Source organism: Euwallacea similis, chromosome 17 (genome assembly GCF_039881205.1).
Source record: "Euwallacea similis isolate ESF13 chromosome 17, ESF131.1, whole genome shotgun sequence".
NCBI classification, from domain to species: Eukaryota; Metazoa; Arthropoda; class Insecta; order Coleoptera; family Curculionidae; genus Euwallacea; species Euwallacea similis.
In genome coordinates, this window is record NC_089625.1 from 2,773,925 (window position 1) to 2,791,710 (window position 17,786).

General features: G+C 35.4%; 3 protein-coding genes across 5 annotated transcripts; 1 reads left to right on the forward strand and 2 right to left on the reverse strand.

Moving 5' to 3' along the window:
* Window positions 1-272: 272 nt before the first annotated feature.
* Window positions 273-1,456, forward strand: CIAPIN1 (cytokine induced apoptosis inhibitor 1). Its single transcript, XM_066398127.1, has 4 exons — window positions 273-550; window positions 614-976; window positions 1,088-1,218; window positions 1,273-1,456. The coding sequence occupies exons 1-4, from the start codon at window positions 418-420 to the stop codon at window positions 1,384-1,386; spliced, it is 741 nt and encodes a 246-aa protein (XP_066254224.1). The 5' UTR covers window positions 273-417; the 3' UTR covers window positions 1,387-1,456.
* Window positions 1,397-11,126, reverse strand: LOC136414234 (glutathione S-transferase 1-like). Of its 3 annotated transcripts, none has more exons than XM_066398128.1 (4): window positions 10,887-11,126; window positions 8,331-8,654; window positions 1,905-2,105; window positions 1,397-1,858 (listed from the first exon to the last, which is right to left on the reverse strand). In XM_066398128.1, the coding sequence occupies exons 2-4, from the start codon at window positions 8,469-8,471 to the stop codon at window positions 1,523-1,525; spliced, it is 678 nt and encodes a 225-aa protein (XP_066254225.1). In that variant the 5' UTR covers window positions 8,472-8,654; window positions 10,887-11,126; the 3' UTR covers window positions 1,397-1,522. The 3 variants fall into 3 exon arrangements, with proteins under 3 accessions (XP_066254225.1, XP_066254227.1, XP_066254226.1); XM_066398130.1 differs by having other exon boundaries at window positions 1,397-1,855; window positions 10,887-11,125; XM_066398129.1 differs by lacking the exon at window positions 10,887-11,126 and adding an exon at window positions 8,731-8,860.
* Window positions 11,127-14,162: 3,036 nt separating this feature from the next.
* Window positions 14,163-16,862, reverse strand: LOC136414298 (uncharacterized). The gene is made up of 7 exons (XM_066398218.1): window positions 16,657-16,862; window positions 16,401-16,607; window positions 16,021-16,345; window positions 15,703-15,710; window positions 14,817-15,005; window positions 14,569-14,769; window positions 14,163-14,508 (listed from the first exon to the last, which is right to left on the reverse strand). Exons 1-7 carry the CDS (start codon window positions 16,795-16,797, stop codon window positions 14,194-14,196), a joined length of 1,386 nt encoding a protein of 461 aa, XP_066254315.1. The 5' UTR covers window positions 16,798-16,862; the 3' UTR covers window positions 14,163-14,193.
* Between the last annotated feature and the right edge of the window lie 924 nt (window positions 16,863-17,786).

Consider the following 17,786-nt stretch of genomic DNA (forward strand, 5'->3'; position numbering starts at 1 on the left):
TATTTAGTTCTAAAGTTTATTAACTTTAATTCCGGTATGTATATTTAAAAATTTTAAATTTTCCAAATTTTTGAGTTTTTTTTTCAGGTAAGTAATTTTCTACTGATACGTGCATACCCGGTGGCGTACGTCGGTCTCTCTCCTTTCTTATTGGTCAAAATCAATTTTCAATTTAGCTTCACAAATTTTAAATCTTCAAGTGACATAATCCTCAATAATTGTCGTTTAGCAATGACTCCGTTTTGAGAAAGTTATCGGGAAACTTTTAGAACAGAAAAACAAAGAAAATCCATATAAAATTTAAAATACAAATAATTCATAAACAGAAGATATTAATCAGCTGATTTTGGACTTTTAACATAACCTCAAAATATTTACAATTATTTTGTCTTCTCATCCACATAAACTTTAATAAATATGGCTCTTTTAAGCAATTTAGACCCTCTTCAGCCTCTGCTAATTGCTGTCAGCGACGAGGAGAAGTCCAAATACATAGAACACGTCAAAAACTTCACGTCAGTGAAGTTCTCTTCACCTCAAATCCTCAAAGGTAAATCAAATTTGTATACTGCCCTGGCTACACAAAGATTACAGTCATTTCCCTGCTTTGCAGATGTTGAAAAAGACCTCTTTACCAACATAGTCCTAGATCTAAACCCAGAAAAAGTAACCCCGCAAATTCTTTCCATCCTGCTTTCTATATTAAACCCTGAGGGGACAATTTTAATCCCAAACCTTGAAAATGTTTCTACAACAGAGTTTTTGTTGAAAACTAATGGTTTTGTAAATGTCACTGTCAATGAAACCAGCATCACAGCCTCAAAACCGAAGTATGCAGTGGGATCTTCTGCAAAACTCAATTTAAAGAAACCCAGTGCAGTTTGGAAGATTGATGATGACGGGGATGAGCTTATTGATCCTGATGATCTTTTAGATGAGGATGATTTGAAAACACCTGATCCAGCAAGTTTGAGAGGTGAGTGTTACAAATCTAAAAATGCTTTAGCAGAAAAATATTTTGATGAGATTAATAATTTTGCTCTGGATGAGCTTTTAATGGTGATTTTGATATATGTAATTATATAAGTGTGTGGCACAACTGGTAAGCGTAAAGCCTGCAAGGATTGCTCTTGTGGCTTAGCTGCAGAATTAGCTGAAGAAGCTCATGCTGGGAAAGTGGCTGCTGCAGCTAATGGACCAAAATCATCATGTGGTAGCGTAAGTTATATTCTTCATTGCAGTTTAATTGTTATTTTATTTAAATTGTTCTAGTGCTATTTAGGAGATGCCTTTCGTTGTGCCACTTGCCCCTACTTAGGAATGCCTGCATTTAAACCTGGAGAGAAGATCACACTCTCAAGTTCCTTACTAAAAAGTGATATATAAAAATTTGAGACATATTTGTGCGTTTATTGTAATATATGTTTTTGCATCAATAAATTAACAAATGAATAGATATAGTAAGAGTAGCCTAAGAGTAAAAATTGTACAAAAAATATCACAAACTTAATTCGCGAGAGCGCTACTCGCATAACTCTTTCGTCCTGGGTCGACCCAGTTTTAGCTCGACCAAAGCGTCCAATTTGTTAAGGCCAACACCGTTGGTCTCTTCATAAAAATCCAAATTTTTGCACGTTCTATACCAGTGCGACAAATTTGGATATTTCTCTGTTGATATGGGAGTGATAACCGTGGCGGTGCTCACTGAAGCTACGCAGCACAAGTCGGCTACAGTTAAATTATCGCCAATCAAGAAATTCTTGTTCTCCAAAAACCCATCTAACAGCTTGTAGGATTCAGTAATGGCACTTATTTTCTCGGCTGGGATCTCCTTTTCGTTCTCCACGACAATTTCCTGCTGGAGTAGAAAAATAGAGTGTTTCCTTTGATTTTCTTTTACTTACAATAACTCCGTCGATCCTAGGGCTGAGAGTGTCTGATTCGAAAAACAGCTTTTGGTCCACTTGGTGCTTGCTCTCCGGGTCTTTTGGGTATAGAATGTCGTCCTGTCCATATTTCTCCACCAAATAGCCTAGAATAGCGTGAGTGTCCCAACTTAAAAAATCTCCATCCTGGAGAGTGGGTATCGTGTAATCCGGGTTGATCTGCAAAGCAAAAGAAAATTTTATTGCACAATTAAATATTCATGTAGCTCTATAAAAACAGTCTATAAACGAATGTTTTAGTCATGTTACTGCGTACTAATGAGGACATTTTGCCTTCACTTGGAGACACTTTGAGAAACTAATTGCCGCACGTTATGAATGCCTAAGTAGTAAATGGCATATTAATTCTTTTGAAACGTAAAATATATACGCATTCCCAGAAGGAGTGTAAAACGGCAATTTATTGCAAAATTAATTAGAAAGGGTATTAGAAATTTCATTATATGCGAGGAAGACTTGGTGGTGTAATTTGCCCTCCTGTTGCATCGAATCGATAATATTACTCTGGCTCAGCAGTTCCTGTTTTCTCTCTTCATTATCTCTTATTTGAATAACAACAAATTGCATATGATTGGTGGTTTAATTAAATATGTACACTTGTGGTGCGACATCGCTGCTGTAGATTGTAAATAAATCGACACATAAATTGCCTTTTGAATTCAGAGATTTTGGTTTTATAGCATGGAAACCTCGTTTATTTCGGAAAAGGAAACCCAATTCTGGTCTAAGCCCCGTCAGGGATACCTAATCCTTCGAAGCGTTCGTTCCTTTAACCATTCAATTTCACACTGACTGACTATGAGGAGGGAACTATTTGATTATCGATCCCGAATCCTGCTTATTTACACCAATATAAACTTGGATTAGCTGGATTTTTTGCGCTACAGGGATTGTTAAAATATACCTCTTCTTCGGAATAATTTACGATTTTGTAGCTGAGAGAGGAAGTGGGAAAAGTTTTCCATATGCAAATGCAAGCTGGAAGTTTGCGGATGCATATTTCAAAAGGATGATACAAGAAGAAAAACGAGTCAAGTGCATGCAGGATGGGTAAAACACATTGTGTATGTCAAGTCGAGGTTAATGCGGGAATTTTATCTTTTTGGGCTGCAGGTCACGGAAAGAGAATACATTCTGAAACTTAAACATTTTTTGTGGCAGGCTGAAAACCGCATCTTTTTGGAAAGTCTCTCTATTAGGAATTCCGCTTTAAGCCTCGGAACCTTCAGGCGTAGCCCCATATTAATTACTTTTAATTTAAAACTGGAGCTATTAGTAAACCTTTCTCGAGGCAAAGTTTGTCACACGGGTAAACTTCAACGAGGGATTTATTATACCCTTGGAACACAACGAAGTTTTCCTCGTCTAAAAACCTGGAAAGTAATAATAAGTTTTCTTCTATTTTTAACAGAAGAATTTTCATTACGTTTATCCATGCTGATGGGACAAGACACTAAAAACACTTTTCTTCCTCCTAATATAAAAAAGAATTTTTCGGCGTTTAAAGGAGCTTCGAAGGCAGTTGAGGGGGTGGTGGGTACCTGTTTCAATTTCTTGTATCTACCCTTTTTTTCCAAACTGCTTAGGGCGATGATTATCGATCTGTCGGCTCGGATTTGAGGGCGAAAATGTGCTTTAAAGGGCGATTTTACTACTGCAAATATTTGTCCATACTAAAGAGAATTTGGACCCGAAATTTCTGACGGGCCTTGTAATAAAAGGCGCTGTTTATTCGAAAATAGAAAAATAAAAGGTTATTCATCATGTCTAAAAATACATCCCTTATTTCATTATTTCATGACTTGATCTGAAAAGGGCTTTTGTTCGTTGGTCACGCAACGGCCCCTACGTTACATTTATTATTAGGTGTAAGTAGTCTAAATCCCCTTCTTTACTATTGCTATTCCTTGTTTTCTACTAAAAATACATGACAATTACCGTGAAACTTCATACCCCGAGTCCCCACATAAAGCGAGATTAATTTGTCTTCTAAAAATACTAATGGACACCATTATAACTCACTTTATTTGTTTTTTTGTACACATTGCTAGCTGGCAAATATTTGAGCTGCAGATTCCAAACGATAAATTATTGTCTGTCCACGGTACTTCAGTGTGTTCCAAAAATGTAATAAACTGAAATAGATTGTAGTAAATTGCTAAACGGTTTTAGGTCTGTATTTTTCAATTCGATGTTGATTGGTTTGTAAATTAACGGAAAAATCGAAGAAAACAATTTTTAATTATTAAAACCTGGGTTTAGGATTTGGCAATACTTGAATAGGGGAAAAATCGCTTTAAAAGGGTTTAGCCAGATAGGTTTCTACAATTTTCTTCAAGTGACATGTGTATACAGGGTGTTTCGGAATGGATGGTAAAAATTTTAATGCATGAATCCTGAGCCAAATTTAACACGAAAAGTTCATATAAAGAAATGTCCAAAAATGTTTTGTCTTCGATCTAGAAGGGATTAAAACACTTTTTTTTGTTTTTCAATTACTTGTTTATTTTTTTATCGAAACTTGCTGAAAATTTGTACATTTCATACGTCCAGTGTTTACTTCAAACGGAAATTTTCGGACTTTGATTTCATATACAGGATGATGCGGATTGATGGGTCTTGAGCTCTCGTTTATCACATTTTTTTTCTGTTAATATTTTGATTGATTTGATTTTTAGACAAATTTCTGAAATGGGCATTGAGTTTTCTCACTTTTCAGTCTCTTTCGCATAAATCGATGGTTTAGGTAATATTCGCGATAATAGCCAAAGGTGTTCACATCAATCAATTTAAATAATAAAGTAATACTTAGTGAAGTTGGCCGTGATTTTTTGCTGCATTTGTTTGCTGTCAGGTTTGACAACTATTGCCTGTCAGTTGCCTACTATTGCTTATTTACAAACCCATTGCGGACTATTGCTCATGACTCATCAATCCACATCATCCCGTATATGAAATTAAAGTCCGAAAATTTCCGTTTGTAGTAAACACTCAGCGTATGAAATGTACAAATTTTCAGCAAGTTTCAATAAAAAATAAACAAGTAATTTAAAAAAAAAACGAAAAAAAGTGTTTTTTAACACCCTGTAGATCGAGAACGAAACATTTTTGGGCATGTCTTTTTATGAACTTTTCATCTTAAATTTGGCTCAGGATTCACCCATTAAAATTTTTATCATCTATTCAGAATATTTATAATATATTAATAAATATAATATATATAATATATAATAAACTTATTTCGGAAGTGTTAACCGATTTTTAGACACGTTAAGTCGGATCACGCAACTGACTAACATATTTAGGAAGCTTTAAGAAGAGTTTTGGCGGCTTTAACAGACTCTTAGCTGACGGCAAAGAATAGTATATTATGAAGGATGTCGCATATCATTATGGAGATATTTTAGGGGGCGACAGTGCTCTGGAAAATAATAAAAAAATGCTAATAGATCCATAATCAAAAAGTGCCATTTTCGATATACAGGGTGGCAAAGTTTCACATTTTTTCTCATATTTTGCGTTTTTCTTATGGATGTCTCCAATTAAATTTTTGAAATTTTGTGCATCTGTTTTCTTTGAGACCCTCATATTATTTCGGATAGATGATAACTGAAACCGATAATTATCCTTTACATTCTTAATTTGCATCGATATATTTTTGCCCGTTCTACGAAAACGGCGATAGATACGAAAATACTGCAAAAGAACAATAAGCTAAAGAATCGAAGAAGGGATTTAAATTTGGTATCAGAATTCATATAGGGTGTTCCAAAATAGGTACAAAGCATAAAATAGTACATGACTCAAAAAAATATAATATCCTGTATACAACTATTGATGATGTTGACATTTTGTTATAAAGGGTCTTAGAAAAAATAGGTATACGAAATATCAACTATTTAACTTGAGGCATACGTGAGAAAAACGCAAAATATAAGAAGAAATGTGAAATTTTGCCAGTTTTTTAAAATCAAAAATGATGCGTTTTTGGCCATGGGTTTATTAGCTTTTTTAAATTATTTTGTAAAGTACTATCACCCCCTGAAATATCTCCATGATGATATCTTACACTTTGTATAACGAGTGTGGGAAGTAGATTATTATTGTCCGCAAATGATTGCCGGTAAGGTAAATTTTACTCGCATACGGTAATAACCAAGAAGTAAAATAGTCTATGCGAAAATCACTGAGCTTTTGACATACAAAATTGAATGTGTTTAGTTTCAAATAGTCCTGTTTGTTAAAATCAGTTTGTCACAATTGCTCTCGTGTTTTCTCATTAAGTCTCAGTCTGAGGAAGCAGTCATAACATCCCCTAATCCCCCTAATCCCCCCTAATCCCCTTGGGTTTATTAAACCCAATTTACGACAACATCACTCACAAATAAAATTTTATTTTTAAATATGAAATTTGTTAAAGCCTTAAAAATTCCTCTCAAAGTCTATTAAATTTATGTTACAGTTTGTTGAAGTTAGCTCGCATTAAGTTTGTTTGGATAAAACGTACGTTTTTGTAAAATATAGTTTGTTAAATCCCTTAACATGTTTTTTAAAGTCTATTAAACCCCCTTTTCCTTAACGGCAACTCCGTTAAAACCTTTAAAATTGTTTTTAAACTCTGTTAAAATTTTTTAATAGGTCAGTTTATGATACGGCTACTTGGAAAAAATATATATTTTGTGAAGATATACTAAAATGTTCTAAAGTCGCTTAAAGCAAGGCAACTTAGATCTGTTAAATCATGCATGTGTGCGGTAATATACTACTGACCTCACTCGAATAAGTGCGGTAGATACTACTTACCACAGAATTGTATAATTTTATATTATATATATTTTTATATTATTTTATATTTATATTTATATTATTTTATATTATATAATATTGTGTAATTTATAAACGATATATTAATACATACATCGACCAAGTTTATGAAAGCAAGTTTTGGAAAAAATACACAAGTAAAAAAGCTTTACTGAAAATAACATAGGATTTAAGTCAAGGGACTTTAATGGAGCTTTTATCATAAAACATGTAGATCGGAAGTACGAAGACACTTTTTAAAACTAATAATAATTGAGGTGCTTTAAAAAGATGACCAATCATTGTAGTGCTTGCTGTTATCGTATTTTGAAGAGTTTGCTGGACTAAAGCCATCTTGTTTTAACCGACTTTAGAACGTTCCAGCAGATCTACTCAAAATATATATTTTCTCCAGGTAGACTTGATGCAAACTTACTTTATGAAAGAGGAATTTAACAGAGTTTGAAAATGTCTAGAGTTTTCAAAAAGGAATTTTGTACACTTTAACGGATTAGTCGTTAAGGAAAAGTGCGTTTAATAGACTTCAAAAAATATCCTGAGGGATTTAACAAACTATGCTTTAATAAAACGTATGTTTCATCCGAACACACTTAATGTGAGCTGACTTTAACAGACTTTATAATGAAAAATAAATTTTTATTCGCTGTGGGTATTACCGTAAACGGGGTTTAGTGGGCTTTAAGGAACATTTTTAGCGCTTTATTAGATTGTGGCCTAATAAAAAATAGAAGAGTAATCCTGACAAACCGATTTTAACAAACTTTAAATTGGGAATATTTAAAACTTTATACACATTTTCTTACAGTTTTGACGCCACAAACAGGGCGTTTTTCGCACAAGCTATCTCGCTAGGTGCAATATTGCAATAACTTTTGAAAAAGAATATAGAGGACTTTCGTGAAAGGTAGTTTTAATATTTTTCTCTAGACGAACACAAGAGATTGTTCATGGAAATGAAGTAACTTCGTATCCATCTACAGAAACTCGTGTTTGCACTTGCAAAGACGAAAACTTTTATAATGTGAAATGCGTATCTCTTTCGAGCCAATTTCCCTGGGAGTTGCATGTAAATAGGTACACACACACGTTCACTGATCCGATACCTTAAGACTGTTTTCAGCAGTTAGAATTTTAATTTTTTGAAATTTCTTGCAAGTTCTTCTATCGCTACTTTATCAAGAAGCCTCAATCTATCAGTCTTAGGTAAAAGTTTTAATTACTTAACGTGTTTCTGCATACATGCAGGTCCCCCTTAAAAATCGATATCTACTGCTATGTTCAAATAATATTCACGGTAGCGCCTTTTGTTCCCTTCGGTTGCTTATTTCATCCATAAAGTCCACAAAAGAAATTTGGCGAGGTTTTTTACTTTTGTAATAATTACTTTTCGCTCGGCATTCGCGTTTTACGGTTTATTTGCACTAATTTCCTAAGGGTATAAGCGCGGCCTTCACCGAGCACCCCTATACAAGTCGAACAAAAGGTCCTTTGAACCATTATCGTAGATTGTCGGTAATGCTTTAGGGAGTACCTCTTTAGAGCGTTTTACATCTCACTTACCTTCAAAAGCTCTTCATCGCTATATTCTTTGTTATAAACATTCACATCCACAGTCTCCAAGTCGAGTCCCAGGACTTTGGCCGTCAAAAGAACCGCCCGAACTCCATGATGCATGTCGCTGCCGAAGAGCTTTGGTGGCATCCTCCACTTGATGCACACTGTTAAGGACCCTTTCCCTTTAAAAAAGTTGCTTTTCGCACTATTTCCGCACTGTTTTAAGTGTCGAATAATACGTTAGTGATGCTGTCGGAAGAACGGTACTTTGATGGGCTCAGTGAGGCATCGCGAACGTCCTTCGAATAGTTCAAGCTCGATGTGAACGCCCTGGAAGAGATTATAATGTGTTTTTAAATTAGAACTTCACCTGTTTTTTGTGTGGAGACTCATTTATAGTTTTTACCATGATTGGAAAATTAATCGCGATGATGATGCGCGATGTTCTCTGGGTGAAGAAGCGGTACAGAAATCACATCACGTTGGGAGATGCACGGACGAGACTGCCACCTTTTTAATAGAGTTTTTTCATAAAGGTTTTTGCTGAAACTCATATATCGACGAATCTATTTTTGAAATTTGTCGTGAGATTGAAAAATCGAATTGTCACGCTCTGTATTACAATCCCGTTTTTGCTACGTCTGAGATGCTATAACAAAATTTTTTGATATACAAGGTGTGCGTTTCTGGAACGCAACCATAAGGATCTCAGTAACGATGAAAGATGTGAATTCAAAATCATTGATACTTTATCAAGGCAACTTTTGCTCTTCTACAACGTGATGGTGCTATATTTGAAGTTGATGATGGTTGCCGAAAATCGAAACGTCGCCATATGAGCTGAGAAAAAATAAAAATATTTTTCCGAAATTCCGGATTTTCCGAATACCTCCGAAATTCAGCGGAATTTTTCAAATTTTGAAATGACATATTCTTAAATTCTAAATTGCGCCAATTTAACTGATCTCGCATCTTCCATGAGCACAGAGATCATTTTCAGGGCTTTTTAAGCATAGTTTTCGTCATGATTCCCTTTAAATCCTGAAAACTACTGTTTCTTTAATGGAACACCCTGCATACTATCACATATTATGAATTTGTGCATTACAGAGAAAAATATCTCCTTCAAATGTCTATCCCTTTTCGAGTAACTTTAGTCTTCATGAGACCATGATGTCAAAATTTTGGAAAAATATTTCCATCATCTTTTTCCATAATAGACCTCTCTGTATATTATGTGAATTTTTGAATTTGCTACTGATTGAGGCTAATTTGTTCATCACATTTACGTGTCAGTTTTCAAGTAATTTCCGCATTCGCGAAGCCACGATTTCAAAATTTTGAAAAACTATTTTCGCAATGTTTGGAACGCTAAAATTCCACTTTTTCATATAAATAGTTCTATGTATTGTGTAATTTTCTGAATATGCTTCTCATGAAATTTACCTATAGAAATCTCTCCTAAATTGAAACAGATGAGTGTTCTAGTTTTCGAGTATGTAATAGAATTCGATTTCGATTTGTTACGAACTTCCATGTTATGGTACGATATGTCATTACTATGAGCATTATTTATGGCAAAATTCTCTAAATAACTACAGATTTCGCAGTGTCCATAAAGCAACCTACATACGTGCAACATAGTGGCGTATCGAAAGTTTGAAAAATTTTAAAACATATTGGTACATAGTAGAATGTTCCTTTGAATTTTAGCTCACTTCGCTTTTGATTTTTTAAAGGTAAAAGTTGGCCAACGGGAAAACCCCAAATTTGAGAATGTGTAGAAACCTAGTTAAATGTACAATTATTCAGGGGAGTATAATGGTTCAAGAAGGAAGAAGTGCTTAAATTGGTTTAAAATTTAAGTAAAATTTGAAGGATTGAGCTTCTTCTGAAAATGCAATTTTGTGCCAAGCAGTGGCACATCTTGATCGATTTTATGTCTAAGGATTAAAAAAAGTTCAAAATCGCCACTTTTATCTTCAAGAAAGCGTTGAATCAAATTAGGTATTTTTGTCTTTATTATCTGAAAAATAGCTCTCACGACATTTCCGATTTTCTTTATAGGACAGGTCTAAATTTGATATATTAAGTGATATTTTCTGGCTCTGAAATTGTACGATACACAATGGCGTACCTTAAATTTTATTTACTGGCAAAAAATGTGATCAAAATAGATATTTTTTACGTCAACATTTTTGCAAAATCCTTTTTACTGTTTTCATTTCATTGGGTCTAACACAAAGGCGTCTCTTAAGTTTTCTACTGCTAAATAACATCAAAAACGTTTTAAATTAAAGTGTGACTCTTTACGTGCACAGGACAGATTACAGTGTCTTCTAAAACCATTTATTAAAATCGAGAATTTGCTGTTTGATATTCGTTCAGTGCGATGGAAACTAAAGTTGTGATTGAAAGAAAATATGTGTCAGTGCAGGCGCAATAACCCAAACTCACTGCATTCACGCGGTCATCCACCTTAACCCTTCCACCCCAAAAATCAGTTTTACCATGAAGCAAAACATAGAACAATTGACCCATGGCTTGATACTACCAACAAACCTTAATCGCACTAGAAGCAGCCCAAACCACAGCAGCTGAAGTCCAGAACGCTAGATAGTTGGAAAAATCGAGTGTCCGGCAAAAACAAAAGCCGATGCCGCATGCCGCGGCGCGCGATTCGCGTTTGTCTCCGATGTTCCACTGTTTCCCGAACCGATATTCGACTGTTTCAGCCGACCCAAACCCAAAACGCCGGCGGGATGCACTTTCAGTGTGTTGAGCTGGCGGAGGCCAGGGAAATCAATAAAACGTCGCCGCCAGTTTTCTGGATTTTAATCCAGGAGCAACTTGATTTCCAAAAATTCTACAGAAGAAAAAATAAAGAACATGCGGTTGATGTCATTGTCAGGTGAACGTGACGTCAACACGACGAGGTCCAAGTGAGTTCGCTAACGCGTTGGTGGTATGCCAATACGGCGTCACCACAATATTAACGTGACCTAAATTCGACATCAATATGAGGTCAACATGTAACATCAACATAACGTATACATACATATATGACTTCCATATGAGGCCACCGTGCAGGATTAGTGAGGAGTCAATGTGACGTTCGTATGAGGGGAACACGACCTCTGACATCGTCTAAACTCTTCCATGGAGCTGCCATAACTCTACGAATTAAGGTAAGTTAAAAATTTATTTTTGTTTGGTCTGATTTTATATCGGACCCTGTACTAAAACTGTTGCTGCCTCGTACTTGACATTACACGGAGTTGTCACAGGGGGATGACTGCCCCCGGGTTAGTCGCAACGATCACGGCCTTTTCCATCCATCAATTTCGATCTACTTTTGCAATATTGCTTTAACCTTTTACGAAGCGTTTAAAGCCAAATTACATATTAATGACCTTTAAGGGAGCTTTGGAGGTAAAATATTTCAGATTCCGGGGTCGTTGGCCCCCTGGAAAGCCTGGCAACACCATCGTAAACGGTCTGCTGCAGTAAACAAGATTTATCGGGAGAATTTAAATGAGGAGTCGATGAGTATTGTGTAATAAAATTGTTGAATGCGACGGGGTCGTCGAACACAGGTGTTTTTGTGATTACCGAATTGGAGGTTTTGATTGATCGATGATTTGACCAGTCACGGAAATGATTGGAAACGTCACCAGAAATCTGGAGAGTGAAAATTCGATCGGTTTTCTTCACTAGGTATTGCTGGAACGAAGATTTTTCTCTGGAATTTCTCGAATTTGAACTGCCAAAGCGGGTTTAAGTCCAGCAATCTTTTAAAATTTTGAAAAATTTCAGGTGTTTGAAATATAATCTTCAAGAATCATCAGGTTTTCAAAAACCCTTAATTTCACATCTTTTTATAGCCCCTTTAAGATTTATCTCTCATGTAGCGTAGTAGTCATTGGCGCATCTTTCTATTTTTTTTCCAATCGAAAAATCATAAAAAATGTTTGAACAAGGCGAACATTTCTTATCTTCTCGCATTGCGTACGAAACAGTGGTGTATCTTGGTGGTCTTGATTATATAAGTAAGTGTAAATAAGAATAAAATTAGGTTTTTTATCTTATTTCGAATTTTGAAAAATCTGTTTTATTACGCCTCTAATTTTTTCAAAAGACAGTTTCAAATTTCAATAATTAGGTTGCACTTTTCAATGAAATTGCGTTAATAGTTTGGATCTGAAGCTTGATTTTTGACGCAATCAGAATAAGTGAAACCAATTGTGTAAATATATATACAATATACAGGGTATTTCAAATTCGACCCTCACCATTGGGATCTCGGAAACTAGGGGAGATACGAAGAAGTTTAAATGGGGGCAAAGTTGCGTAATCTAGCGCTTGATCGAATACCATTTTCGAAATTTTAATTTTCCGAGTACTTTCGGAGATATCCGAGAAAAACTAAAAATTGGAGAATCCATTTTTATTTTTTTTTAGTGTTATTTGACAAGGAAGATTAAATCCGTAAGCACATTTTCATTGCCACTTTTTCTCAGCTACACTATGACATATTCAGATTTGCCATCCGACGTTTCGTCTTTCGGCTCATTATCATTTATCATCATCATTTAGCTGAGTTTTGTACCTTTGAAAATCTTTTTTCATTCTGCTTCCATACTTTATTTTAGGTTTTTGGTCAGTTTGGTGAGTTTGGTGCTTTCGAAATGTTCATCCAAAGTTTTAAATAATGTTTTATGCGGCTGTTGTCTTTCCGGATATAACTCAAAATACATTTGAGCTGTTTTCGTACTGTTCCTATCAAATTTGTAATAAAGTCTTAACATATCTCGTTTCTCTTTATTTCTGAAGCTCATTTTCATTGGAAATCTGCGCACGCTCTAATCTCGTTTGAGGAGTTCTGTCATAAAACGTGAACAAAAGAAAGGCTTTCGATGAAGTCAAGGCCAACTATGTGATATTTCTTTTTACTTAAATATTTCGGTTTTAAAAAAAGTAAATTATAAGAAGTTTTATATCAATGAAATCAGAATGAAACGCACTATTTTTCTGTCGAAAAATTCAATATGGCGCCCATAAGAAAAAATAAAGTTAATAATGGTAGCCGAAAGACGAAACGCCGGATGGCAAATCTGAATATGTCATAGTGTAGCTGAGAAAAAGTGGCAATGAAAATGTGCTTACGGATTTAATCTTCCTTGTCAAATAACACTAAAAAAAATAAAAATGGATTCTCCAATTTTTAGTTTTTCTCGGATATCTTCGAAAGTACTCGGAAAATTAAAATTTCGAAAATGGTATTCGATCAAGCGCTAGATTACGCAACTTTGCCCCCATTTAAACTTCTTCGTATCTCCTCTAGTTTCCGAGATCCCAATGGTGAGGGTCGAATTTGAAATACCCTGTATATATATATTTACAAATCTTTATTTCGCAAGAAACAGGCTATCGATTAATTTGTCTTTCTGCTTATGTTACAATATCAATAATGTGCAATAATAAAAAAAAAGAGAACACATTTTCATTTGGAATAATGCCTCAACAGGGTCGTGGGAAAAGAGAGGTATCGGGATTATCTCGTTTGCTTTATTAGGCAAAGGGGATTAAGTATGGTCCAGTTATGAGGGTTATCTTTCCGTTTTGTCTGCAGTTGTAGTCGTCTTTCATTGTGTAAATATTAGGTCCCCATGTAGAAATTTAGAGTGTGGCTGTCCCATAAGACAAATTCCCCATCTTCCAATACTGGAACTGTATGGTAAAACTCCCCAAAATTCAGTTTTTGTGCAAATTTGTACAATAATTGTTATTGTACAAAAAACTTAATCTGACAAGTTTATAGGACTGAATTGAACAAACATTTGAATGCTGCAAACACTTTATTTTTTCATTAAGAAATCAGCTTCTTCCCTAAAACCTCTAGCACCTTCTTCAACCCTTCCCCATTCACCCTCTCCCAATAAGGCAAAGCCTGCATTTTCTGGTACCACGTTCCGATCCTCTGGTGCTTTCCAACGCTAAGCTTCAAATAGCTTGTTGATGAAGACAAAGTAGTGGCAATACTAAAGTCAGCTATAGTCAAGTGTGCTCCAGCTACATAAGAGCGGCCCTCAAGAATAACCTCTAAGAGGTCATAAGCTTCTTCTAGGGGTTTTGCCAAATAAGGGTTTAGTGGTTGTGGTGAAGGGGCCGTTACTATTGATTTCTAAATACACGTATTTTTTAGACCAGTATAAGTCCTTAGAAAATAATGACTTCTGCTTACAATGAGGTCGTCATGGGCAGCAAATAGGAATCCTGTATCAAACTGATTCATTGCATCCACCAAAGCTCTCTGAGCTGGATTTTTGGGGTACAAACTATCATCAGCGCCATATTGGTTGACCAAATAAGCATTAATAGCATGACTGTCCCATACGGTTAAATCCCCATCCAGCAGAACTGGCACTTTGCAAAGCGGATTGATCTAAAAGCTGTTTCTAAAAAAAAGTTCTTCGAGTTCTCATAAAATACCTTTTGAAATTCTGGCGTTTCAGTTTCTCCTTTAAACAAATCCACTGCCTCAAAATCCACGTTTTTGAGGCCTAAGGCCTCGATGGTTAGCATTACTGACCGCACACAAGGGCTGACCTTAGCTTCATAGAGTTTGAGTGGCATTGTTAAAAGTTGTGGTAAAACTGATGGTGCAGGTGAAAATGGGTTTCAAGCTTATGGTAAAATTGATGGTGTAGGTGGAAATGGGTTTCATGGTTGTGGAATAAATTAGTGATAAATAATGTAAATGTGAGGGGCTGATAATATGAGTATTAGGTAGTTTTGGTGAAGGTTACAGGAGTGATTAATAAGCCGTGAAAAAAACAAAATGCGAATTTAATTATTTTTAGTGAATATCTAATCTTTTTATGAAAATGCGTTAAATTGTAAGTTTTAAGGAGAACTTAAGAATTCCTGATGGTGCGGAGTTCTTTACGGTATCTACAACAGGAAAGTCACAAATGGTTTCGTGAAGTTAAATTTTCATGATTTAAATTTTAAAATTCGCAGCTTTCTGAAATTTCATGCCAATTCGTTTATCTGTCCCAGGTTCAATTGGTCACAAATTGACTATTTTCGAGTTTTTTTCAGAGTTCTTGCAACTCTAGTTTTAGAGATTCAGGGCAAAACACGGAGATACTATAGGAAAATGGACACTTAAACTCAAACACTCGTCCTATATACATAATAGTTGGACTAAATAGAAATACGTCATTTATCCCGTTCGATACGCTCTATTCAGCTCCATTCGGCGTCAATGCGAATCCCTTAGCTCAATTTCTTAAGAAACCATCAAATAAGTCAGAAATTCTGTCGCTTTCACTTTACTTTGATTTAAGGATGCACCATAATTTTTTGTTGCTACCTGTACACCTAAATAAACCAAAGATAGTCCACTACATGCTCTTTCCAGAAAAAATTGCTCTATACCCTACAGCATCAACTACTAGAACCATTTAGGTCTAAATAAACCAGGCACGCGCAAGATTTGAGAAATTTTTGCAATTTTTCTACTCGTTCGGTCTTGATGGCCTCAATTCTGCCCAAGAACTTGTTTAAAAGAGGTCAAAATTTCGACCTTTATTCACAAATTACTCTCTTATTAACTAGACATCAACACACACAAGTAAAACCCAATTATTCCTCAACATTGGCAATGTATTTCACCAATAATATTAGTTACAAGGACAAAACTCAATTCCTATTTTCCTAAAGCCATTCACCACCACTTCCTTGTACATTTCCAGACCTTCCACATTGGTCTCATAACAAGGAAGCTTCTGGAACTTTTCTACATATTTCTTCAAGTTAGGAAATTCTTGGAACGACTCGACGAAGCCCCAGGAAGTTACCGATGTGATAATACTAAAATCAGCAATCGTCACGTTGTTTCCAGCCACGTACTGAGTTTGCGACTTTTCCAGGATTTTATCCAGTATTTGGAAAGCTTCTTTCAGCATGTCCAGCTGCTGTTTTGTGGGTTGGACCTCTTGAAACAGCAACTGCTTCTTTATATTAAAAAAAGATAGAATTGATTTTTGTTTTGATCTTCATCGTACTTACAGAGATGTAAAGCCCTCTCACAAACAAAATACTGGAGTCAAAATGAAGAATGTGATCAATAACAGCTCTTTTTTTGTGGTCATCTTTGGGGTACAAGTGGTCGTCCTTGCCATATTTGCTAACCAAATAGGCCATTATTGCATGGCTATCCGCGAGGCAAAAACCATCCTCTTCTTCCAGAAGAGGCACAGTATGTTGAGGATTTTTCTATTGATTTGTAATTATGCGGATAACTAAGATTATCGATTTTACTAACCTGCAGGAAACTATCTTCCATGTTCTCAAAAGCCAACAAATTTACAGGTACAAGTTGCAGTTCCACCCCCAAAACTTTGGCACACATTAACACAGCCCTTACTGGAGGACTTGCAGGGATACCGTAGAGTTTTGGGGCCATTTTTTCTCGGTACAATGTTACGCACTGTGTGTTAAAGCGAAGAAGAACGAAGACTAAAGGTGCTTATTAAGCACATATATTTTATTATGCCACTTTCATGATTTTATTGACTAAGTTTACAAAGCCTAGGAAGCATCGGATTTAATGCAAGTTGCATTTATTGCAAAACGAATGCATTTGAAAGCAATACTTTTAGAAAAATACAACATTCCAATTTCTTGAAAGCTGCACGCGCCGTTTCCTTATGCTCCCCCGAATCCCCCACATTTTCCTTACAATAAGGGAACTCCTGGCATTATTCAACGTATCTCCCAAGTTCAGATAATCAGCATAAGAGACAAAAATATCCCATGTGGTCAGGAATTTAATAATATAAAACACTAATAATGCTAAAACCTGTAATAGATACATTATCCCTTGCTATATACGGAGTGTAACAAATTCGAGTCTATGTATGAGGATCTCGTAAACGGTGAGAAATGCGAAGTTGGTTAAATGGAGACTAAGTTGTGTATTTGGCGTTCAACAATAATTCATTTGCGAATTTTAAAAAATTCGAATACTTTCGGAGATATCCAATAAAAATCGAAAATCCAAATTTTCGGATTTGGATTTTCGGTTTTTATCGGAAACAAATTAACAAAATACGATCTGACGTTTGTTGACTTGACATATCAATGCAATCCAAGGCTTCTTCGATGGAAAAGGTGTTTTACTTTTATTCATATGAAATCCATTAAAATACTGGAGCATAATACATCACTGGAAAGGAAATTACCCGTATATTTCAATTTTGTAAAAATCAAAGATGGCGCCCATAAGAAAACCAAAAGTAGTTCATAATATTTCAAAAACCAATTGTTGAGGAAAAATATCAATCACCCCAGTAGAAAACCAGACAAAACGTGCTCTAGTAGTGTTTCATTATCAGTTTTCTCCGAATAATAGTTTTCGAGTTTTTTCAGAAGAACGAAAATCAAAATTTTCGG